The sequence below is a fragment of the Candoia aspera genome, chromosome 4 (assembly GCF_035149785.1).
Source record: "Candoia aspera isolate rCanAsp1 chromosome 4, rCanAsp1.hap2, whole genome shotgun sequence".
NCBI lineage: Eukaryota > Metazoa > Chordata > Lepidosauria > Squamata > Boidae > Candoia > Candoia aspera.
The window spans coordinates 112,113,017-112,138,744 of NC_086156.1; the positions used below are offsets into that span (position 1 = coordinate 112,113,017).

Sequence of the window (25,728 nt, forward strand, 5' to 3'; positions counted from 1 at the left end):
GTGCTCCCTGAGCCTTGTTATTTTCTTTCAGACATTTCATTGCCAGCCTAGGAAAAATATTTGGTGTGGAAAGGGAGTGGGACTTGCTCTCTGTTTATATACCATGGCTTGTCCAGCTTGTGCTGGAGGAGGTGTTGTTCTCTCCTTGGGAGCTCCATGATTGGGCTGTTGTTTGCTACTTCGTTGATTGATTGAGTTAATAGTTCCTTGAGTAAGATATAATGTACTGTTTGATTGTTCATCTGGTGTTAATCCTGGTGTTAATCGTTGTATATCTGGGTGATGATTGCTAGTGATTACTGATTTCCTATCTCCTTTGAGATATGAAACCCTTCATTTCTTCTCAGCCCTAATTACCATGTTTGAATGCAAGAACTTTGTGGGAAAGATAAGTAGCTGTCTTCTTTTCTCACATTTTACACCAGGGAGCTGTGCTGTCACTCTGAATCACTTTCCCTATGTATGGGCTGGGGGTGGGGAAGGGGAATAAAGCAATTGTCTATAGAAATTGTCTCATTTTGGAGGCATTTTTTTTTTTTTTAATTCTCATTTTCCTAAGGGATCTCTGGAAGGATCTCAAGGAAATGTAACATCACAAGTGGGCACAACCCTCACCCAGGCCATGTCTGAGTTGACAACAAATGCCCTCTGCTTAATATTGAGTGAAGTCATGAATACAGATGGTGAGCAGGAGGGGACCCCTATCTGGCACGAAAACCCGTGCATAGTTTAGAGGCTTTGAACTTTCCTTCAAAGAAGGAAACAGCAGTGGAGCCAACATTCTGAACTCACATGTGGCATCTTTTTCATGTATGGTCTCTAACATGGCAATTTAAAATATTCTTAGTGCAAATTTTATTTCTCTTACTTTGAAAAGCTTTCCTGAACTGTGGAGTTTTTTCCAGATCCTGCTTTACTTACTCCAGTGAAAATTTGTCATTTCTCCAATGTACTCACAATGAAAAACAAGATAGTCTCCCTTGATTTTTCTGAAGATATTCCCATCATTTCAAAATCATGTGTGAAAGGTGTGTGCAAAGAAATCTCTCAGTCAACAAAATGAGGGGCTCTTTTATCCCGAGCGAAATGTAAATCAGGGCACCATTTCCCCTTTAAAGGAGGCCCATGGTTTCCCTTTTCAGGCTACACCCACCAACACAAAGTTTCTGCACTTTCCTGAACATTTTTTTATCAATTTCCCTCCATTCATTTGAGGGAGCAAAAATGATCCTGTGGCTAAACTTGTTGTCCCTGCTAGCAGTACTCAGAGGTAATTTTTCCCTCTATACAGAGTTTCTTTCTATTATAAATTTTCTATACAGGAGAGCTTATAGAAACACCTTTTTTTTTTTAAGTGTCCAGTCAGAGTCCCAGCTGGTGGAGTCCGGAGGGGACATGAGAAGGCCTGGAGAGTCTGTCCATCTCTCCTGCCAAGCCTCCGGATTCACGTTCAGCAGCTACGGCATGGACTGGGTCAGACAGGCTGCAGGGAAAGGGCTGGAATGGGTGGCATACATAAGCTCTGGTTCAAGTGATATTAACTACTCAGAAAATGTCAAGGGGTGCTTCACCATCTCCAGGGATGATTCCCACAGCCAGCTGTATCTCCAAATGAACAGCCTGAAGCCAGAGGACACGGCAGTCTATTACTGTGGAATATGTCTTCAAGGACAGGTGGAAGGTCAATGCACTGAGCGCCTCTTTTTTTCCGGAGGACTGTATAATCAGTTACTGCTTCTGCTTAAACTGAACCATACAAAATGGCCAAAAGGGGTCCTGTGAATGTACAGGTGGAATTTATGTAAAAAAAGTGGAATACAGTTTGAAGAAATAAAGAAAAATTAAAAAAGGATAAAATTATGTTTTCCTCTAAGTCCCATATCTCGTAAAACCCACAGTCATCCAATGTGAATGAATGGTAGAAGATGAACAAGGGATGTTCAGAATTATTCTCCTATCAGAGAGAGTACAAAACTAGGATAGAGCAGATTTGGACCAATGATAAGCCCGTCCAACCCGGTCTGCCGTGAGTAAAACGAGGTTGAGGGAAGAACGAGGGGGACCTGCTTTAATTTGGCTGGAACAGCCTCTTTTGGTTGGAGGTCTGCAGAGAGGGTCTGGCTCCCCACCAGTCAAGGATGCTTTGTACTAGACGACCAAGATGGTCCTTCCCAACTTGTTTTTACATGATTTAATAATATTTAGGAGAAAAAATAAGAATACACGACCTCAGGAAAATACAGTATCTCATAGAATAACCCATCAAAAGGAATTTCCTGTCATATAACAAAAGAGCAGCTTTCGGTTACTCCATAGACTGGCTTATGTTCCCTGGAGCTATTTCATTTCATCGGAGCCCTAATTACCATTTCTTAATGCAAGAATCACTCTGGAAAGTTAAGTAGATGCCTCCCCTCCTCAGGTTTTCCACCAGGGGGCAGTGTTGGCACACGGAATGGCTTTGCATATGGGTGGGGTGGGGGAGGGGGAGGGGGAGCGGGACAAAGGAAGGGTCTGCAGGCCTTGTCTCACTTCGGAGGCATCATTACTTTTACCCTCATTTTCCTGAGAGATCACTGAAGGCATTTCAAAGAAATTTAACATCCCAAGAGATTACATTTCTCACCATGAAGCCACATCTGAGTTGAGAACAGATGTGCTTTGCTAAATATAGAACAAACTGAATTGTTTGGAATATGAAAAGTCATTTATTTCTGTTTCTCAGTCCATGGAATAAGTGTAGGAGAGTAAGTTTTTTTGAATCTTAGTACGAATTAACTCTGGGCAGTCAAAAACAGATAAGAAGACCATAAAAATGGCAACCCAAAAACCTCCCAATATTTGTAATCAGTACGGCTGCTGAGTTAAAAACCATTAAGAAACATCATACAGGCTTCCAATGATTTATATTCCAACTTTGAGACGTGGATGTGTTTGTAAAATTGATCTGTGGCCTATTAATTGGGCCTTATGGCTTGGTCTGCATTGACTTAATTTTGGTTTCTTCCAAAGAACGTGGTCAAGGCAACAACTGTGGAGCAACCAATTTGAACTCCGATGTGCCATCCTCTTTATTTCCGGACTGTAACATGGCTATTGGAGGAAATTTCAATGCCTGATTACTTTCGTCACCTTAAAACCCTTACATTAAGTGAGGAGCATCTGTCAGAGGCTTTAAATATTCCAGTGTAAAGCTGCCCTTTCATCGATGTCCCATGAGTGAAAGGTGTGTTGAACTAAATCTATACCTCAATGCCCCGAGGGGCTCTTTTATGCTGAGCGATATGTAAATTGGGCCACAATTTCCCCTTTAAAGGAGCCCCGGGGTGTCTCTTTTCAGGCTACACACATAACACAAAGTTTGTGCCCCTTCCTGAATCCTTTCCTGTCAAGTCCCCTCTATTCTCTAACGGGAGCAAAAATGATCCTGTGGCTGAATTTGGTTTCCTTCCTAGCAGTCCTCAGAGGTAATTGGTTCCCTCCTATTCAGGTTCTTTCCATTTTAATTCTTGCATAAAGGAGAGCTCATTAAAAGAACTTTTATTTTAGGTGTCCTGTCAGAGGCCCAGTTGGTGGAGTCCGGAGGGGACGTGAGAAGGCCTGGAGAATCCCTCCGCCTCACCTGCCAAGGCTCTGGGTTCAGCTTCAGCAGCTATGAGATGCACTGGGTGAGGCAGGCCCCTGGAAAAGGACTGGAATGGGTGGCATTGATAACCTCTGGTTCCAGTACTTACTACTCGGACAAAGTCAAGGGACGCTTCACCATCTCCAGGGACAACTCCAAAAGCCAACTCTATCTGCAAATGAACAGCCTGAAACTGGAGGACTCGGCAGTCTATTACTGTGCGAGGGACACAGTGAGAGGAAGTGAGTCTGAAGCCTGGAAAAAACTCTCTTCCTCTGAGCCGCTCTGCAAGTCAGCTCAGCCCCAGAAGGCTGGATTTTCCCAGGAGACTTGAGAGGGAGCTGAGAAAGCTGCCTGAGTGCCAAGAGGAAGGAAGAGCTGATCTTGGCCTGGGCATTCGGGGATCTGTTTTCCATTTGGATAGGAAGGAAATGGCAAATCTCAGTACCCTCCTGAAAGACGGCAAAGGGAATTGTTCTCAAGTTCTGCTCTCAAAAAGTATCTGGAAATACAGAATTTATTCAGTAATTAGAACTCTTCATTCCTTTATTGGTCTTGAAGTTCAACCCTCATTTCCTCTTTCTTGAGACGCAGGCTTTCCCCTCTCCCACTTTATGTGCATTTGTTTCTGTTTCTATATATCCTCTCTCCCTCTATCCATAGATGTACTACATATAGGTACATACACACAGACACACACACATGAACACATGCAGACACATACAGGCAATTGAAAGTCTAAATACGTTTAAAGTCATTTTCCTCTTCCACCAGTCGAAATGTAGTAATAAATTCAGGATGCTGCAAGGCCTGCCAGAGTGTGGGGTGGTTTGACACCAAGGAAGGGGGCAGAAGTCAGAAAATAAGGCCTAAAAACGTCAGGCCAAGGGTAGCTTAAATGCCGTCGTGTTATAATACTTAGAATAGCAAAGGAACGTAGATCGGGGGGTTCAAGTCAGTTCCAGGGAAAGTCAGTTCTAGGTGGTTCAGGAAAATTCCCTTCCCACCTGCCGTCCTTCCCAGTAACTTCTGGATGGGAGAAAGGTTGGAATCGCTCAGCCTCTTTGCTCAACAGGAAAATTAAATGGAAAAAAATATTGAAATTACTTCTATGGTCTCACCTTGTAGTTTTTGATCTGTGATTTATGAAAATCAACACCAGAACCTCCACGTGGGAATGCTAGGTTTTTATTTATAAAATGTAACCTTGCTCTATATCTTAGGTAAGATTTATTCAGCATGCCTGTCTTGAGTCCTATAAGGACTTGCCCAAAATTTCAAAATTCTTTAAAAAAATCCATATTATGTGAATGGATAGTGTATCTCCTTTATCCAAAATTATATACAAATTTAGAGATGATAGAAGATTGTCCCTTAGTTTTCATGGATTTCTCGCATTCTAACTGGGAGAAGGCAAAGTGATTTGTAAAATGTTCCTTCCCTTTGTGAACATTTGCAACATACATTAGAAAAGTTTTTATACAATTTTGCATATTTTTGTGGGGTTAGGTTCCATCTGTACATTTTAAGTAAGGATTTTAATGTGACAGAAAGAAATCAGGCATTGAAATTTCCTCAAATAGCCATGTTAGAGTCCGGAAATAAAGAGAATGGCACATCGGAGTTCAAAATGATTGCTCCACAGTTTTTCCATTGACCAAGTTCTTTGGAAGACGCCCAAAACAAGTGAATGCAGACCAAGCCATAAGGCCCAATTAATAAGCCACAAATCAATTTTACATACACATTACATTTTCTTGAGGTCTTTTCATTGAACTCTTAGTAAAATAAGAGTCTATATAATGATGCCTCCGAAGTGAGACCATAAGGAAGGCTGAGAGAAGGAAGATCGATGCTTTTGAAGTGTGGTGTTGGCGGAAAATTCTGAGAGTGCCTTGGACTGCCAGAAGATCAAACCAGTCCATCCTCCAGGAAATAAAGCCAGACTGCTCACTTGAGGGAATGATATTCAAGGCAAAACTGAAATACTTTGGCCACATAATGAGAAGACAGGACACCCTGGAGAAGATGCTGAAGCTAGGGAGAGTGGAAGGCAAAAGGAAGAGGGGCCAACCAAAGTCAAGATGGATGGATGATATTCTAGAGGTGACGGACCTGTTCCTGGGGAGCTGGGGGTGTCGACAACCGACAGGAAGCTCTGGCGTGGGCTGGTCCATGAAGTCACAAAGAGTCAGAAACGACTAAACGAATAAACAGCAACAACAACCTTGACAGCATCATCTCGCAAGATTTTGAACAGTTCAGCTGGGATGCCGTCGTCTCCTGCTGCCTTGTTATTAGCAATGCTTCTTAAGGCCCACTCAACCTCACTCTTCAGGATGTCTGGCTCTAGCTTACTGACCACACCGTCAAAGCTATCTCCGATATTCTTATCCTTCCTATACAGATCTTCCGTATATTCTTGCCACCTTTTCTTGATCTCTTCTTCTTCTGTTAGGTCCTTGCCATCTTTGTTTTTGATCATACCCATTTTTGCCTGGAATTTTCCTCCAATGTTTCTAATTTTCTGGAAGAGGTCTCTTGTCCTTCCTATTCTATTGTCTTCTTCCACTTCCGCGCATTGCTTGTTTAAAAATAATTCCTTATCTCTTCTTGCTAACCTCTGGAATTTTGCATTTAATTGGGCATATCTCCCCCTATCACTGTTGCCTTTTGCTTTCCTTCTTTCTTGGGCTACTTCTAGTGTCTCAGCAGACAGCCATTTTGCCTTCTTGGTTTTCTCTTTCTTTGTGATGTATTTTGTTGCTGCCTCCTGAGCAATGTTGCGAACTTCTGTCCATAGATCTTCCGGGACTCTATCTACTAAGTCCAGTCCCTTAAATCGATTCTTTGCCTCCATTGCATATTCCTGAGGGATATTAGTGAGCTCATATCTAGCTGATCTGTTGGTCTTCCCTAATCTCTTTAGTCTGATCCTAAATTGTGCAAGAAGAAGTTCGTGATCAGAACTACAGTCAGCTCCAGGTCTTGTTTTTACCAACTGTATAGATGACTGCCAGCTTTGGCTGCAAAGGATGCAGTCAATCTGAATTCAGTGTTGTCCATCTGGTGAAGTCCATGTATAAAGCCGTCTCTTAGGTTGTTGGAAGAGAGTATTCGTTATGCAGAGTGAGTTGTCTTGGCAAAATTCTATCAGCCTATGTCCTGCTTTGTTTTCTTCTCCCAGGCCATGCTTACCTGTAATTCCAGGTGTCATTTGACTGCTCACCTTAGTATTCCAGTCTCCCGTGATGAAAATAACATCTCTTTTAGGCGTGTTGTCCAGTAGGTGCTGCAGATCCTCATAGAACTGCTCTACTTCAGCTTCTTCAGCATCTGTGGTTGGGGCGTATATTTGGATCACTGTGATGTTAGATGGCTTGCCCTGAATTCGAATTGAGATCATTCTATCATTTTTTGGATTGTATCCAAGCACTGCTTTTGCCACTTTACTATTAATTATGAAGGCAACTCCATTTCTTCTGTGGTCCTCTTGTCCACAGTAGTAGATCTGGTGGTCATTTGATGTGAAGTGGCCCATTCCAGTCCATTTCAGTTTGCTGATGCCCAAAATGTCTATCTTTAATCTTGACATCTCACCAATAACCACATCCAATTTGCCCTGGCTCATAGATCTTACATTCCAGGTTCCAATGGCGTGTTGATCCTTAGAACATCGGATTCACCGTTCACCACCAGCACCATCGGCCGCTAACCGTCCTTTCGGCTTTGAGCTAGCTGCGTCATCACATCTGGGGCTAGTTGAACTCATCCTCTGTTCCTCCTCAGTAGCATTTTGACCATCTTCCGACCTGGGGGTCTCATCTTCCGATGGTATACTGACATATCTCTGGTTATACTGATCCATTTACTTTTCATGGCAAGAATACTGAGGTGGGTTGCCATTACCTTCCCCACGGATCGCATTTAGTCTGACCTCTCTGTCATGACCTCCCCGTCTTGGGTGGCCCTTCACGGTTTAGCTCATGGCATCATTGAGGTGCTCAAGCTCCAGCACCACGACAAGGTAACAATCCTTTGCTGAAGGTAAAAACTATAATCCAAGGAAAAAGAAGTAAAAAAAAAACAAAATACAACTATACACCATAAAAACCATCCAGAGTTAATTTAATGGATGTTCCCTTTTCATGTACCTTCTCCCAGGGAAAATCCTTTCCTCTGGCTTCTACAAAGGTGTGGCCCTTTTTCACACTGTGATGACACCTTTGCTGAATCCATCCATATATACACTTCAGAATAAGAATGTAAAGGAAGTTTTCAAGGGTAACACTGAAACGAATAGATATTCCAGCCCCCAAAGGGAGTGAACATGCACCTAATTCAAAATTGTGTACTTTGATACTGCCCTAACTCCTCAGTTAAATTGTTTTCTACCTGATGCTCATTTCCCATTCGTTCTATATTAATATATATTCAATTCCCTTAATCCTGACACTCCCTCCCTAATGCCGGGTAGAGTCAAGAAACCAAAAATTTGGGAATTGCAGTGATGCTCTTCCAGAAACCTTCTGGTTCTGTTGAGATTGGACTCTCTTCCAACCTTTGGTAGCTCCCTGGTAGTTCCTGCTGCCACCCCCTTCCCAACCAGGGATGCCCCAACCTGCCATCCCCTCCACTAACTTCCGGGTGGGGGGAAGATTGGAATTGCTCAGCCTCTTTGTTCAAATGGAAAAAAAAATCTTAAAATAACTCTTCTGGTCTCACCTTGTAATTTTTGATCTGTGATTTATAAAAATCAACCCCACAACTTCCACCTGGCAATGCTAGATTTATATTCAATACAATATAACCCTGCTCTTTATCCTGGAGATGGTGAAGCGTCCCTTCACTTTGTCCAAGTAGTAAATGCTACATGAATTGTAGCTTATCCATGCCACCCATTCCAGCCCTTTCCCTGGAGCCTGTCTCACCCAGCTCATGTGGAAGCTACTGAAGGTGAATCCAGAGGCTTGGCAGGGGAGACGGAGAGACTCTCCAGGCCTCCTCATGTCCCCTCCAGTCTCCACCATCTGGGCTGCAGATTGGACACCTAAAATTAAAGTTATTTTAATGAGTTCTCCTGTATACAAGTATTAAGATGGAAAGGACCTGAATACGATAGAAACAGTTACCTCTGAGGACTGCTAGGAAGGACACCAAGTTCAGCCACAGGATCATATTTGCTCCCGTTAAAGAAAGAGGGGACTTGACAGGAAAGGATTCATGAAAGGGCACAAACTTTGTGTTGGTGGGTGTAGCCTGAAAAGAGACACCCTGGGGCTCCATTAAAGGGGAAATTGTGGCCTGATTTGCATATCACTCAGCATAAAAGAGCCCCTCGGGACTTTGAGGTATAGATTTATTTCAACACACCTTTCACATACAGGACATAGGAGAAAGGGCAGTTTAGACTGGAATAATTAAAGCAAATCTGACAGAACCTCCCCAATTCAACTAAGGGTTTTAAGGTGTCAGGAAGAAATCATGCCATGAAATTTCAGTAAATAGCCACGTTATAAATAGCCAGATATAGATAGGATGGCACATCGGAGTTCCGGATGTATGCTCCACTGTTGTTCCCTTGACCACGTCCTTTCGAAGAAACCCAAAATAAGTGAATGCAGACCAAGCCATAAGGCCCTATTTCTAAGCCACAAATCAATTTTACATACACATCCGAGTCTGAAAGTTGATTTTTTTAAAAAAATGTATTGGAAGCCTGTAGAGTGTTCCTGATTAGTTTGGTTTTTTACTCAGCAACTCTATGGATTACATACTGAATATTGGGGCTGGGGGGTTTGGGGTTGGTTGCCATTTTTTATGGTCTTTTTATGGGTTATTAGCTGCCCAGAGTTGATTCATACAAATACTAATAAAAACGCCTCTCCTACACTTAGTCCGTGGACTGAGAAACAGAAATAAATCACTTTGCATTTACCAAACAATTCAGTTTTTTCTATATTTAACAAAGCACAACTGTTCTCAACTTGGATGTGGCTTCATGGTGAGTGTCCTAACAGTGAGGAACCAGGCTGAGACAAGGAATCGGTCTCTAGTGATTTATTACTGCTACATTAGACCGAAAATCGTAACAAACTGAAGAAGCCTGGGAAAAACCCAGACAGATAAACCCCAAAAGTTAAGGTGGGTCTGAAGTGGGTCTCTTTGAATGTCTGCTTAATTCATCAGTATTACGAATGCGTTTTCAAACCCTGCATAGGGTCCCCCTCCTGCTCACCATCAGGACTCATGACAGTGAGGAATGTAATCTCCTGGGATGTTAAATTTCTCTGAATTGCCTTCACTGGTCTCTTAGGAAGATGAGAGTAAATATAATGATGCCTCTGAAATGAGACAAGGCCTGTAGACCCTTCCTTTGCTCCCCTCACCCACCCCCACCCCACACATATCCAAAGCGATTTTGTGTGGCAACACTGCCCCCTGGTGTAAAACCTGAGGAGGGGAGGCATCTACATAACTTTCCCAGCAGATTCTTGCATTAAGAAATGGTAATTAGGGCTCCCATGAAATGAAACATCTCCAGGAAACTTAAGCTGGTCTTGGGAGAAATCCATGTTAATGTGTTTTCTACTACAGATTAAGGTTACTATGGTAACTAATCATTTTGGCCAGGTGAAGAGGCTGAATTTAATTGTCCCCTTTTCATGTGTTAATGGTTGCACGGCCTAAGGAGAAGAACTTTCCTGGACTTGTTTCAGTTTCAGTTTACCTTCTGTGTAGGCTTGCAGAGAATATGCAGCTGAGAGAAATCTCTCCTCTCAGCAAACAGCTTTTAAATATGTTTGTTTTTCTGTAAAAAAAAGTGTTTTTATAGAAATGTCTGGTGTGTGACTTTTCTGATCTCTCCTGGGCCAAAGGCTTTCCAGCACTCTGCCAACAATCCAAAGCTTCTCTTTTGTTATAATATAGGAAATTCCTTTTGATAGGTTATTCTATGATATATTGTATTTTCTTGAGGTCGTGTATTCTTATTTTTTCTCCTAAATATCATGAAATCATGTAAAAACGAGTTGAGAAGGACAATCTCAGTCGTCTAGTACAAACCATCCCTAACTGGTGGGAAGCAAGACACTCTCTGCAGACCTCCAACCAAAAGAGGCTGTTCTAGCCAAATTCAAGCAGGTCCCCCTCGTTCTTCCCTCGCCCTCATTTTATTCCAGGCAGACCTGGTCAGAAGGGCTTATCATTGGTCAGGTGTGTCCCCCAGGGTAATGCAGAGATGTCAGGGAGATAGGAGGATGGCTTCTCAGGTCAGGGCAAAGGTATGGCTCCTTTGTCCTTTATTGGTATCTGGTTTTTAGTGCTTAAATAATTATCACTAATTCCTTCCTCTTTCCTTCCCTTCTCCGGAAAGGCATGTTCCCCATTGTGATGCATGTATGCATCGCAACAGGGGACATGACATACTGCCTCCCCCAAAAGAACTTCAAGGCATCAGTTTGCCAGGATACGCTTCATGGAAGCATTTTACAAGCCGCTGCACTGAGACATCCCGAGCCTGCACCCACTCAGAGTGGGGGAAATGTTTCCAGCAGACCAGGTACTGGAGGGTGCTCCATAGCGTTCGGGAATCGAGAACCTCCTTGATTTCAAAATGCTGTTGTCCATCTATCATGATGGGAGGAGGCGGGGGGGGGGTTGTTGTGCCACTTTGAAGAGGTAACCGGTTTCAGTAAGGCACAATGGAACACCGGGTATATTCGTTTCAAGTTGTGTGGCAATTCTAACTTGAAAGTTACTGGGTTGATTATGTCCCCTATTGGAAACAGGCCAATTAACTTGGGGGCTAACTTCTTCAAGGGCTGTGGAGACTTAATGAACTTAGTGGAGAGGTAGATCTTATCTCCCACTTTGTAGTCTGGCTGCGCAGCCCTGTGGTTGTCCGCATACCGCTTGTAGGTTGCTTGGGCTTCGGAGAGAGCCAGCTGAATGATTGGCCAAATGTTGACTAGCTGCACCGCCCAGTCATCTGGGGAACAAGGTGGGGTCTCTGGCTGTGGCAACTCCGGCATCAGAACAAAGTCTCGACCATAGACTACCCGGAAGGGGGTGTGACCCGTGCTCTGGTGCACTGCATTGTTATATGCCACCTCAGCAAAGGGGAGTAAGTCTACCCAGTCATCTTGCTGGTAGCTTATGAAGGAGCGCAAGAATTGCTCCAGGGTGGAGTTAAGGATCTCCGTAGAGCCATCCGTGTGGGGGTGCCAAGCAGTGGACAATGCCTGCTTGGTGCCAATTAACTTCAAAAATGCCTTCCAGAATTGAGAAGTAAATTGTGTACCCTTATCTGTGACCAAGCGGGAGGGGGTACCGTATAATTTGTAAATGTGATTTAAAAAGAGGCATGCCAGCTGTTGAGCGGAGGGAATGGAGTTGCATGGGATAAAATGTGCCTGTTTCGAGAAGTAGTCTTTAAACACCCAGATGACCGTTTTTATCTGGCTGGGTGGTAAGTCTACGATAAAGTCCATTGAGATTTCCTTCCAAGGGTGGGAGGGGCTTGCCACCAGCTGCAATAGTCCCTGGGGCTTCCCTACTTTTCGCTTGGCCATAGCACATGTAGGGCAAGCAGCGCCATATTCTTTTACATCCCTCCTAAGTGTAGGCCACCAGAATTGTCGCCTTACCAGATGCAGCGTTTTCACAAAACCAAAGTGCCCTGCCGTTTTGTCATCATGAGAACGGCTCAGAACCTCTGCTCACAATTGCTCCAGCACGTACAAGCTATTTTGTTTCCAAGCCAAATCATTTGCAAAAGAAACATTGTGTTTATTTGCTTGCAACCATGTATCCATTTTTAAGGCTTGTACGAACTGCTGTTGCAATTGCGATGAAATTGACATGCGTCTCCCTCCCCTCTTTATCCTAGGTACGAATTATTCAATACGCCTGTCTTGACGCCTATAAGACTTGACCAAAATCTCAAAATTCTTTTTAAAAAATCCATATTATGTGAATGGATAGTGTATCTCCTTTATCCAAAATTATACATAAATTTAGGGATGATAGAAGATTGTCCCTTAGTTTTCATGTCTTTCTTGCATTCCAACTGGGAGAAGGCAAAGTGATTGATTATCTTTCTCAGCCATTTGGGAAAAGGTTTGTTAGAAACAGATTTCTTGAGTTTGCGACGTGCGGACCTTCAACGAATGTGCTATCAATATCATTCTCAATAGCTTAGTCTACATCATATGATCTTTTCTGGCAAAATGTCCAGAGATGCTCTTCAAGTGAGATGGGTGATGATGAAAAATGAAATATAAATGGATAAAATGTCTAGTTTCATTGACACACCATATTTATAGAAATATCCCTCATATTTTTTCTTTTGAAATCACCTATGACTTTCCACTCTGTCTCTGAAGTAGATACTAAATAATTCTTGGTCGGTGCTAGCCAATCTTATTGATAAGATTTGACATATAAAAAAATTATGCGTTTTATTTCTTCCAACGTCCTGACTCCTAGAACAACTGGCCCATAATCTGAAAACTGTTTCAAAGAAATAACTCATGTGAATGGAGAGAGCGAGTATTTTCTCTGAGGACATATGTAAATTAAGGGACATTTCCCCTCTCCTCTCCTCTCCTCTCCTCTCCTCTCCTCTCCTCAACTCTCCTCTGCTCTCCCCTCCCCTCTCTCTTGTGTAAAATATACCTTCAAGGAAAGGTGGACGGTCAATGCACTGAGTGCCTCTTTTATCCTGAGGACTGTAGATTCAGTGACAGCTTCTGCTTTAATTGAACCATACGATATGGCAAAAAGGGGTCCTGTGAATGTAGAGATGGAGTTTATGTTAAAAAAGGGATACAGTTTGAAGAAATAAAGAAAACTAAAAAGAGGATAAAATTTTGTTTTCCTCTAAGTCTCATATTTCGCAAAATCTTTTGCAAATGAATGGTAGAAGAAGCACAAGAGGTGCTAAGAATTATTCTCCTTTCAGAGAGAATACAGAACTGGTATAGAGCAGATTTTGACCAATGATAAGCCCTTCCAACCCGGTCTGCCTGGAGTAAAACAAGGGCAAGGGAAGAACGAGGGGGACCTGCTTCAGTCTGGCTGGAAAAGCCTCTTTTGGGTGGAGGTCTGCAGAGAGGGTCTGGCTCCCCACCAGTCAGGGATGGTTTGTACTAGACGACTGATATGGTCCTTCCCAACTCATCAAAAGGAATTTCCTGTCATATAACATAAGTGCGGTTTTTGTTTACTCCCTAGACCAGCTTAACTTTCCTTGAGCTCTTTCATTTCTTTTGAGCCCTAATTCCCATTTCTTAATGCAAGAATCTCTCTGGAAAGTTAAGTAGATGCCTCCCCTCCTCACGTTTTCCACCAGGGGGCAGTGTTGCCACACGGAATGGCTTTGCATATGTGTGGGGTGGGGGAGGAGAACAAAGGAAGGGTCTACAGGCCTTGTCTCACTTCGGAGGCATCATTACTTTTACTCTCATTTTCCTGAGAGACCATTGAAGGCAATTCAAAGAAATTTAACATCCCAAGAGATTACATTCCTCACCATGAAGCCACAACTGAGTTGAGAACAGATGCGCTTTGCTAAATATAGAACAAACTGAATTGTTTGCAAAATGAAAAGTCATTTATTTCTGTTTCTCAGTCCATGGAATAAGTGTACGAGAGTGAGTTTTTTGAGTCTTAGTTTGAATTAACTCTGGGCAGTTAAAAAAATATAAGACAACCCTAAAAATGGCCACCCAAAACCCTGCCAATATTTGTAATCACTATGGCTGCTGAGTTAAAAACCAAACCATTAAGAAACATTTTACAGGCTTCCAATGATTTATATTCCAACTTTGAGATTTGGATGTGTATGTAAAATTGATCTGTGGCTTATAAATTGGGCCTTATGGCTTGGTCTGCATTGACTTAATTTTGGTTTCTTCCAAAGAACGTGGTCAAGGGAACAACTGTGGAGCGACCATTTTGAATTCCAATGTGCCTTCCTCTTTATTTCCAGACTGTAACGTGGCTATTTAAGGAAATTTCAGGAGATTATTTCTTCCTGTCACCTTAAAACCCTTATTTGAAATGAGGAGCATCTGTCAGAAGCTTTAATTATTGCAGTGCTGAAATAAATCTATACCACAATGTCCCGAGGGGCTCTCTTATGCTGATCTATATGTAAATCAGGCCACAATTTCCCCTTTAAAGGAGCCCCAGGGTGTCTCTTTTCAGGCTACTCCCACCAACACAAACTTTGTGCCCCTTCCTGAATCCTTTCCCGTCAATTCTCCTCTTTCTTTAACGGGAGCAAAAATGATTCTGTGGCTGAATTTGGTTTCCTTATTAGCAGTCCCCAGAGGTAATTCGTTCCCTCCTATTCAGGTTCTTTCCATTTTAATTCTCGCATAAAGGAGAGCTCATTAAAACAACTCTTATTTTAGGTGTCCTGTCAGAGGCCCAGCTGGTGGAGTCCGGAGGGGATGTGAGGAGGCCTGGAGAGTCCCTCCGTCTCTCCTGCCAAGGCTCTGGTTTCAACTTCGGGGGCTATTCGATGAACTGGGTGAGGCAGGCCCCTGGCAAAGGGCTGGAATGGGTGGCACGCATATGGTCCGATTCCAGTAAGCAGTACTATGCAGAGTCTGTGAAGGGACGCTTCACCATCTCCAGGGACAACTCCAAAAGCCAAGTCTATCTGCAAATGAACAGCCTGAAGCCGGAGGACTCGGCAGTCTATTACTGTGCAAGATACACACTGAGAGGAAGTGAGTCTGAAGCCTGTCAAAAACCTTCCCTTCCTCTGAGCCGCTCTGCAAGTCAGCTCAGCCCCAGAAGGCTGGATTTTCCCAGGGGACTTGAGAGGGAGCTGAGAAAGCTGCCTGAGTGCCAAGAGGAAGGAAGAGCTGATCTTGGCCTGGGCATTGTGGGATCTGTTCTCCTTTTGGATAGGAAGAAAATGGGAAATCTCAGTACCCTCCTGAAAGAATCAGGAATTGAGGTTGGAATCGCTCAGCCTCTTTTCTTACAATAGGAAAATTAAATGGAAGAAAATACTGAAATAACTCCTATGGTCTCACCTTGTAGATTTTGATCTGTGATTTATGAAAATCAACACCAGAACCTCTGCATGGTAATGCTAGGTTTTTATGTATAAAATGTAACCTTGCTCTATATCTTAGGTAAGAATTATTCAACACGCCTGTCTTGACTCCTATAAAGACTTGCCCAAAATTTCAAAATCCTTTTAAGAAAATCCATATTATGTGAATGGATAGTGTATCTCCTTTATCCAAAATTATATATAAATTTAGGAATGATAGAAGATTGTGCCTTAGTTTTCAGGCATTTCTTGCATTCCAACTGGCAGAAGGCAAAGTGATTTGTAAAATGTTCCTTCCCTTTGTGAACATTTACAACATACATTAGAAACGTTTTTATGCAATTTTGCATCTTTTTGTGGAGTTGGGTTCCATCTGAACATCATTTTATACAAGTTTTTCAATAAATGATAACACAATGTAAATTTTAATGGCTTTGTCCACATTGTTTTCCAGTTATCTAATAAAATGTTATAACCAAAATTTCTTGCCCGATTAATCATACACTCTTTGACCTGTTCATCTTCTTGATTTAATTGTAATAATATTTTCTACATCTTTGTCATAATATGCTCATTATTTATATATAACTTTTTTTCGATCTATGTTTTTTTTCTCTTTTAAATTTATATATATTTTTAATCTCATTTAAATTGTTCACATAACTGCATATATGTGAACCAATGACACCGGTGTCCTTCTCCTTCTGTTTCTTCTCTTGTTTTTAGCATAGGTGTATCTTGTTCATATTTGATCAGATCTTTATATCTTAACCATTTTATCTAATCCTCTGAACTTTCCCTCCTTGCAAAAGCTTCTTGTGGCGATATCCACACTGGTATGTTTGGTAATAATCTACTGTTATATTTATCCCAAACCCTCAATAATACTTTTCTAATAGTATGATTTCTCAATTCCTTGTTCATTTTTGCTTTTTTCATTCCAAATAGATGCAGCCACCCACATCTGAGTTCATGTCCCTCTCGCTGTAGAAGGTTTGGATTTTCTGACGTTAACCATTCTCTTATCGAAAGAAAGCAACAAGCTTCAAAGAACAATTTAAGATCTGGTAACCCCAACCGTCCTCTTTCTTTAGCATCTGGTAATAATTTAAATTGAATGCCCTTCTTTTTCCTTGCCAAATAAAAATTGAGATATCTTTTTGCCATACTTTAAATTTATTTCATTAATTAGAGTTGGTAATGTTTTGAAAAGAAATAGCATCTTCGGTAATACATTCATTTTGATTATGGATGTCTTTCCGAGCAAAGATCGTTGTAATTTTCGCCACCTTTCCATATCAATTTTTATTTCCTTCCAAATTTTCCCATAATTGTTTTGAAATACTATTTATATTATTTGTTGATAATATTACTCCTAAATATCTAATCTTTTTTTTCTATTGTAAAACGTGAATTAGTTATTAAAGTTTCTTGTTGTTTTTGAGTCATGTTTTACCTAATATTTTCATTTTTTGTTTATTTACCTTAAATCCTGCCACTCTCCAAATTCCTCTAATTTCTTAAACAAATGTTCTATAGAACCTAGGGGATTTGTAATATGTATACTAGGTCATCTTCAATTGCTTTTAATTTATAAATCTTTTTTTTTAAAAAATTTTTACTCCTTTTATTTGACCATCCCCTCTTATATCTCTACTCAGGACTTCTAGGACTAGAATAAATAAGAGAGGTGATAGGGGGCATCCCTGTCTCGTTCCTTTTTCTATTTTGCAATTATCTTTCAATTCGTCATTCAGTATAATCTTAGCTCTTTGTGTTGTGTATGTTGCTTCAATCCCTTTCACAAATGATTTCCCAAATTTCATTTTCTCTAAAACTTTAATCATAAAACACCAAGTCAGATTGTCAAATGCTTTTTCAGCATCTTAAAATATTGAAACTATTTGGCATTCGTTATGATGTTGTCCATATTCCAAAATGTCGATGACGGTTCATAGATTAACTTTCAAATGTCTTTTTCGCAAAAAAACACAATGATCTTGATCAATAATTTCTTGTAGAATTGTTTTTAATCTTTCTGCAAATATCGAAGTAACATTTTTCTAGTCATTATTTAACACTGAAACTGGTCTATAATTTTTGGTTAGAGTTGTGTCTTGTCCTTCCTTTGGCATAAGTGTTATAATATCTTCAATCCATCTCTCTGGGATTTTTGATCCATATATAATCCAATTCAATAAATCTCTAAATGGGTTTATAATTTGTTCTATATAGTGTTTGTAGTATCCTGCCGATATACCATCAGGTCCTGGTGTTTTTCCTATTTTGAGCTTCTTTACAGCTTCTATTCTTTCCTGATTTGATATTGGACTGTTAATTGCCACTCCTTGAGTTTGTGAGAGTTTGGGGAGATTTTGCTTATTAAAATATTCCTCAATTTTATCTCATGAAATTTCATGTCTTTCATATAAGTGTGGAAAAAATATATAATATACTTTTTTGATTCTTTTATTATCAACTAAGTCTTCATTATTGTCCCTGATTTTAATAATAATTTTATTCTCCCTATCTTTCCATATATTATAAGCCAGCCATTTTCCTGGTTTATTAGCAAATTCAAAGTGTCTTTGTTTTACATACCTTAATTTCATTTCTATGTCCTTTGTTGTCAGCAGCGAATTTGTTGCTGTAATAATTTAATTATTACAGAGCCCTAATTCTTACCCGCCCTGATTCTTTCCCCACCTCTCTCACTGGACCTGTTTTGGTCTTCCGGAGCTCAGTTACTTCTTCCTACCTCCCTTCCCCGATTAGAATAAAGCCATCTCCTTGGAGGGTTAAGCCTTCTGCCTCATCTTCTCCAGTTTTCCACTAGGGGGCACTGATGGTCTGCAAAATCCCCCTGAATATGGAGCCAGTAGAAAGGGTGTATTCAGAGGGGATGACACTTCTGAGGCTGATCATTTCCACCATTTTTGGATCAAAACTCACGGCAATTACAGCTCCCTCTACAAGAGAAAATTTTACAATAATTATAAATTTTTCCTATGGGGAAGGTTCTGATAATTAATTCCAAACTCTTATTTTAGATCCATCTGTACCCTTAGACCATCTGTAACGATCACCAATTTTACACTAGGGAACACTGGGTGTCCTTTCAAAGGTGCCATCTGTGGCTTCAGCAAAAAGATGGCTATACCCTTTTCTGCAAGAGGGCTAAACCTCCTGGAGACTGCTGTGTTGTGGCCTCCTCATGAGGAGCCACTGTCTGGAGGACATATGGGTGATCTCAAGTCGTCTCCTTATCCAGAGAGGAATTATGAAGAGTCGGTCTACACGCCCACTATTCACTCCATTGTGGTCCTCACTTCACCATCTCTTCCCTGGAAGTTCCCACACTCTTTTACCTCCCATAATCTCCCAATCTGCCTTGCCTGTTAAGATAAAACAATAAGTGTCCCCAGATAGGAAAAAGTCCTTTTGAAAACCTAATGTATATCTGACTGGGGGATACAATGTATTTCACCAAGATCTAATTCATTATAAAATTAACCTTTGTGATTCTGTGTCCATTTTCCAGCCATCTACAATAGAGCATAGCAGGTGGAATGAAAGGACAAAGATAAATGCAATCCTTTGTTACCTCTACTTCCATAACAGAGGGATTTATTTTGTGTATATGCTACCTGAGAAGAAGAAATCAGCCCTCTAGTAAGAACTTTAGGACTCTTTTGTTATAGGTGTCAAATCAGAAAGTTTGCTGCAGGGAAATGGAAAATTATTTAATATGGCCTGAAGATTCCAATTTCAACTTCACTCTTTGCAATGTGATCGGGGTGAGCCTGGACTCAGATAAAATCCTGGAATGGGATATCATCATTCAATATCCTGAAAGCAGGTAGGAAATCAAACTGTTAATTAATTGTTCTAAAGATCTAAACTGTGCAATACACATTCCATATATTCAGGAATTATCTGCCTGAGAGGCAGGGATTCATCAAAGTGTCCAGACTACCAAGGCCATCTACCAAGAAGCTCTGCTTCTCTTTTATCCTGAAGTGTATGTTAATGCAGAGACACCCTTCCTCTTTATATGCCTCCTTCTCCTCCCTCCTCAAGCTGTAGCTAGAGGTCCAGAGCCAGACTGCCTGGAACTTCTTCTCTGACACACTGAGAAAGGAACATGAGCCTTTTGCTCCAACTCATTTCCCTTTTAGCAGCCTTCCAAGGTAATGGTTCTTCCATCCAGAGATGGAAGCTAAAGGGCTCTTATATGGTAGAAATTAATGGACTGGAGCAAGATGGATAAAGTCTGCATATCAATATTTCCTTTCCAGATGTCCAAATGGAGCTGAGGCAGGTGGAATCTGGAGGGGATATAAAAAGGCCTGGAGAATCCCTCGGTCTCTCCTGCCAAGCTTCGGGCTTCACCTTCAGCAGCGATGAGATGAGCTGTGTGAGACAGTCTCCAGGAAAGGACTGGAATGGGTTGGGAGGATAGAGGATGAATTAAATTCAAGGAGTGGGGAACCTGTCCATCTACAGTCAGAAGGAGGGAGCAATGGCACAAAGAGAGCACACTACAAGGTCTGACAATGGCTGAAATAAGACCTGCGGTTGTAACTGTGACTTGCCTCCTTCTTCTGCTGCTTCCATGAGGCTAAAGCAGAGATTAAACAGCACTGGTCCTAGATGCAATGAAGGAGGGATAAAGAGGCTCTTAAAAGGATAGAAACAGTTGTCTCAATAGTAATTTAATACATATCAATTCAGAAAGGGTAATATTCTATGCTATGTCTCATGCTCTTCAGCAAAGGATCGTTTGATAAAGATGATAAAGTAGTCAATGTAAAAAATTATTCCCCTGCAATATGCCACAAACTTCAGAAAGGAGAGGCGAGGAGAGAGAAGGAGAAGAGCTAACTGCCAATCCTTTTTTCTTTGAGGAAAGCCAGGATGGATGAGAGACACGTCACTGGATGAAACAATCTTGGTCTTCTTTTGACCGATTGATAATTCTGAAAAGAAATCAAGGACAAAAAGTTAACTTACTGTCATAGATGCAACGGATGGAAAGCAATGATAAGGAGAAAGATCACCCTTTATTTCAAGCAACAATCATCATGTTCCAGTTCATAGAAGGAAGAGGGATGAAGGAAAGGTGAGGGGTGTTGCCTGCGGAGTGGGAAATTCCAAGGGTCTGACTCGCTGGGGGGTTCCTTTGGCCTCAAGGGGGTCAAATCAGGTTTAATCCTTGCTAAGGAAAGGAGGAAGGATGACACACAGTATTTTCAAAGGGGGGAGGAGCACTGTGATGTGCTCTCTGTTTCCATGTTAACCAGTGGAGGAATGTTGGAGGTTAGATGCATGCCTTCAAGAGAGGATGGAACATCTGTGGTTTTCTGACCAGATACATTGCCACACTTCCCTTAGAAGGCCCACTATAGGGCCATTGCAAGTCTTCAGTGACTTTGGTTGGTTTTGTCTCTGTGAGCAATACTCCTTTTTTTCTTGTCTGAGAAAATGAAGGGGAGTTTCATTTACGGAAATGGGAAGATAATTTGGAGAAATAAAGGAATGGAGCAAAAGATAAAATAATGTTTTACTCCATGTCTCATCTGAATGATAACCACAGTGATCCAATAACAGTTAATGACAGGAGATGCAGAAGCAACACTAAGAATTATTCTCCCATCAAAAAGAACACAGAACTAGTAAAGAGCCGATTGTGACAAATGTTGCATCTTTTCAGGTTTGTTTACCTCGAGTAAAATGAGGAGGAGGGGTGAAGAGGGCAGACTTGCCTCAGTCTGCTTCAAATAATCTCTCATGGTTGGCCTTCTACAGAGTGGATCTGGCTGTCCACCTGATAGGGATGGTTTGCAATTGATTAGGTAGATGGTCCTTCCCAATTCATTTCCTCCATGATTTGATGTGACACCGGGGAAAAGAAATAAGTATCCTCCATGTACAGAAAATGCAATCAGTCATAGACTAAGCCTTCAAAAGGTATCTTCTATCAGGTACCAAAAGGGCATATTTAGATGTCTCCCTAGACCTGCTTAGACCTCCTGGAGAACCTTCATTTCTTCTCAGCCTCTGTCATGTTCTCATTCTAATGTCTGGTTAACATTGTAACGTTTCACATGTCATTCTCTGTTCCGTGTTCCTTCACCCGGGGTTTTTCCATTCTTTCGCCCTCCCTTGTTTTGAGGGCTTGGAATGCATGTTTGGGTTTGCGCTCCTGTTCAAGGTTACTTTCCCAGGCGCGTCTAACGGCTTCCAGCACCTGGGAGGGGGAGCGTCCTGACGGGCGACGGGGCGGGACCTGCTCACAAGCAAGGCTTTTAAGTTTGTATTTGGCGCGCTTTTGCTCATTCTCAGCTTTCTCTGTATTTGCATACTATTCCTTTAATAAATCAGTTATCTTTAAGCCCGAGCTTGTGAGACTGAGTATTTGGGTTTAGGCAATCGTTACATAAAGCTGAGAATCATTTTATCCATTTTCCGCTAGCCCCATCCAATCATTGGATAAGAGGGAACGCTAGCGATGACAGAACCTCAACTTCGCGCAAGTGAGGGAAGCGAAGAAGAGCGGGAGGCGGTCAAAAGCCGGCCAGTGCTAACTTCGAGAGCGCAAAGAGCAGCACGTCGGGAGTTGCGAGATATCCAATTGGACGAGCTGCTGATATCCATGCAGGAGAGTCTCAGGAGTGAACATAGAACTGTCATGGAAAGAGCACAGGGGAGGGGGTCTCCACAATTGACCTGGGAGCACGAAGTCCCCTTGTCACCGAGGGTGGTGGTAACCAACCAACCCTCGGAGGAGCCGGTCACTCCGGCCCGTATGAGGGCATTAGAAGATAAAATGGATTTAATAGTGACGATCCTCAAGGATCTACCCAAAGAGGATCTACCCGGAGAGGCAGAGCCCACCCCGGAGGATTGGGAGGAAGAGCCGTCACAGTATCCCAGGCATAGTACCATGTTGACCCGGGGGAGAAGCAAGACTCGATCAGCCCGTCAAGGGGGGGAGCGAGAGGCAAGACCTCCTAGGGATCGACCACCCATGGGGGCTCGGCGCACGCTGACATTAGCGGCACCGCCACAGCCAGCTGAGCCGGCAAGATCCTTCCCACCATTTGGAGTGAAGTTCGATGGGGATCCCACCACGCTCTCCTTCTTTATTACTAATGCCAAGCACTATATAGAAGATTGGGGTCGAAATTTTCGGTCTGAACATGGCAAGGTCAATTTCATTGCCAACAAGCTGAGAGGAAAGGCAGCGGATTGGTATGTGCAACTATGCCAAGCTGAGGCAACTGAGTTAGAGGACTTCGATGACTTTTTGTGGGCACTTAAAGAGCATTTCGAAGACCCCCTAGCTCAAGAAACGGCCAAAAATGACCTGCGGAAACTTTACCAAGGGTCCCTCTCAGTTGCCAAATATGCGTTGGAGTTTAAAGCTTTGGCAGGAAAAGTGGAAGACTGGTCTGAGCCAACAATCATCGAATTGTTCAAGCAGGGGCTTGAACCCGAAATCCTTCGATGGGCTCTGGGCAGAGATGATCCTAAAACGCTATATGGGTGGATTCAGTTGGCGGGAAGCGCAGAAAATGCCCTACGAACCTATGCCCATACCAAAGAGCTTAGACAAACACGTCTCGCTAGAGGAGCGCGCACATCTGGACTTGCCAGCCGCCCCAAACCAAAAACCTGGGAAGAAGAGAGGGAGCAACGGTTCTCCAGGGGTCAGTGCCTCAGATGTGGGAAAGAAGGACATCGAGCCACTTCGTGCCCAAGACGCCGTCCAGAGGAACGACAGACGAAACCCACGGTAAAGACGCCTGCTCCGGCTCCACCACGAAAACTGAAGGCAGCCCTCGCGGAACTGGACCCCCCAGACCTTCCCTTCGGTGAAGAGGAGGAAGAGTTGCAATTCGAGCAGCCGGCGGGAAAAGCTTACCACCTGCCCTGAAGGGCGCCCTAGGGCAGGTGGAAGAAACCGGGCGTAACCATGATTCGGTGAGTGGAAACTTCCCCACACTGACTGTTAAAGTTAAACTAAGCTCAAAAACCAAAACGGTGGAAGTGTGGGCCATGCTAGACTCGGGTTGCTCCCGTTCCCTGATGCACCCTGATGTCGTAGCGGCTCTGGAACTGCCCACGTTCCCTTTGCCAAGACCCATGATTTTCACCCAATTGGATGGAACTATGGCGGGAGGGAAAGCAGTCAATCTTTCCACGGGACTGGTCGCCTTGCAGATGGGCTCCCATCAGGAAAAGCTGCCATTTGTGGTAGCTCCAGTGGGGGGTCCTCTGGTAATCTTGGGCATGCCTTGGTTTGTGCAACAAAACCCTTTTATCAACTGGCTGCATAGAACTGTGACGTTTGCAGATGGATTTTACAAAGTACCCGAAAAGGACCTACTGGAGGACATGGAGGGTGGAGGGGTAGCGTATACCACTGTGCAAACGCTTCAACCTCTTGAGGGGCTACCCAATCAGTACCAAGATTTTGCTGAAGTATTTGGGGAAAAGGAAGCGGATCGCTTGCCACCCCACCGAAAAACGGACTGTGCCATTGAGTTTTTACCAAATGTAAAATTGCCTCACCCAAAAATATACCCCATGTCTCCCAAAGAGCTTACCACGCTAAGGGAGTTCATTGACAAAAATCTGGCTAGAGGTTTCATTGAGCCGGCAAATTCCCCGGTAGGAGCGCCTGTCCTATTCAGGCCAAAAAAGGATGGGTCATTAAGGCTTTGTACCGATTTCCGCGGGCTCAATGCGGTCTCAATATTAAATAAATATCCTTTGCCCCTGATCAAAGATATGTTATCACATCTGGCCAGAGGCAAAATTTTTTCAAAACTGGATTTGAGAGAAGCCTACTTTCGCATTCGCATAAGGGAAGGGGATGAGTGGAAGACAGCATTCAACTGTCCTCTTGGGGCTTTCCAATATAAAGTCTTACCATTCGGGTTATCTGGGGCACCTGGGGTTTTTATGCAACTGATCAATGAGGTCTTGCATGACCACCTATTTAAGGGGGTACTGGTATATTTGGATGATGTATTGATTTATACTGAAACCATGTCAGAACATATCCACCTGGTGCGTCAGGTACTGGCTAAATTGAAAAAAGCACAGCTGTACGCAAAACTGTCAAAATGTGCCTTTCATCAGTCGCAAATTGATTACCTAGGGTACCGGATTTCAGCTCAGGGCATTGAAATGGACCCTGCAAAAGTAGAAGCCATCGTGGCATGGGAACCTCCCCGTACCAGGAGACAATTACAGAGTTTCCTTGGATTCTCTAATTTCTATCGGGCATTCGCCCAAAATTTTGCGGAAATCGCCCTCCCCCTTACTGAACTGTTAAAAACTAAAGGACAGGGGGATACGCGACGTTCAAAGAACCCAGGCGCGCTCCTTAAATGGACTCCAGCCTGTCAGCAAGCGTTTGAAGCGCTCAAACAAATCTTTACCACAGAACCGATTTTACAGCATCCAAACCCCTCTAAACCCTTCGTTGTACAAGTCGATGCTTCTGATTTTTCCATAGGAGCAATTCTATTACAATCTGACCAATCTGGCGCTTTAAAACCCTGTGCCTACCTCTCTCGCAAATTCACGGAAACAGAGAGAAGATGGCATGTTTGGGAAAAAGAGGCTTTTGCTGTAAAAACAGCGTTAGAGACATGGCGACACCTATTGGAAGGCACTTCAAACCCTTTTGAAGTCTGGACAGACCATAAAAACCTGGAAGCTTTAAGCACCAGTCGGAAACTCAGTCCCAAACAGCTGCGCTGGGCTGAGTTTTTCAGCCGCTTTGACTTCACCCTTAAATTTATACCAGGCAAGAAAAATTTCTTAGCTGATGCACTCTCGCGCAGACCCCAAGATGCTGGCCCAGGGCCAACGGTCCAAGGCACCGTCTGGACCGACAAACAATTAGGTTTGGCAGCAGTGACTCGCAGCCAGACCCGAGCGCAATCAACTCCGCCTCCAGCCGCTCCGCTTTCCAGCCGCCCGCCTCCCTTGTCAATTCCCTCCGATTTGC

At 42.8% G+C, this 25,728-nt stretch overlaps 1 protein-coding gene and 1 gene segment (V, D, J or C); both read left to right on the forward strand.

Moving 5' to 3' along the window:
• The first annotated feature begins 1,059 nt into the window (after positions 1–1,059).
• Positions 1,060–12,544, forward strand: LOC134497130 (uncharacterized). The gene is made up of 5 exons (XM_063302836.1): positions 1,060–1,088; positions 1,356–1,674; positions 3,422–3,467; positions 3,550–3,867; positions 12,516–12,544. Exons 1-5 carry the CDS (start codon positions 1,060–1,062, stop codon positions 12,542–12,544), a joined length of 741 nt encoding a protein of 246 aa, XP_063158906.1.
• A 2,373-nt stretch (positions 12,545–14,917) lies between these two features.
• The window catches only part of LOC134497131 (Ig heavy chain V region 3-like), a 41,180-nt gene continuing 30,369 nt past the window's right edge, over positions 14,918–25,728 (forward strand). The window contains 2 exon segments of the V gene segment in view: positions 14,918–14,963; positions 15,046–15,346. Coding sequence covers positions 14,918–14,963; positions 15,046–15,346 — 347 coding nt within the window.

Coding starts and splice junctions, on each gene's coding strand:
- LOC134497130 (XM_063302836.1), top strand. CDS start 1,060: ATGAGGGGCTCTTTTATCCCGAGCGAAAT. Junction 3,468..3,549: donor CTTCCTAGCAGTCCTCAGAG/GTAATTGGTTCC, acceptor CTTTTATTTTAG/GTGTCCTGTCAGAGGCCCAG. Junction 3,868..12,515: donor GAGGGACACAGTGAGAGGAA/GTGAGTCTGAAG, acceptor TCTTTATCCTAG/GTACGAATTATTCAATACGC.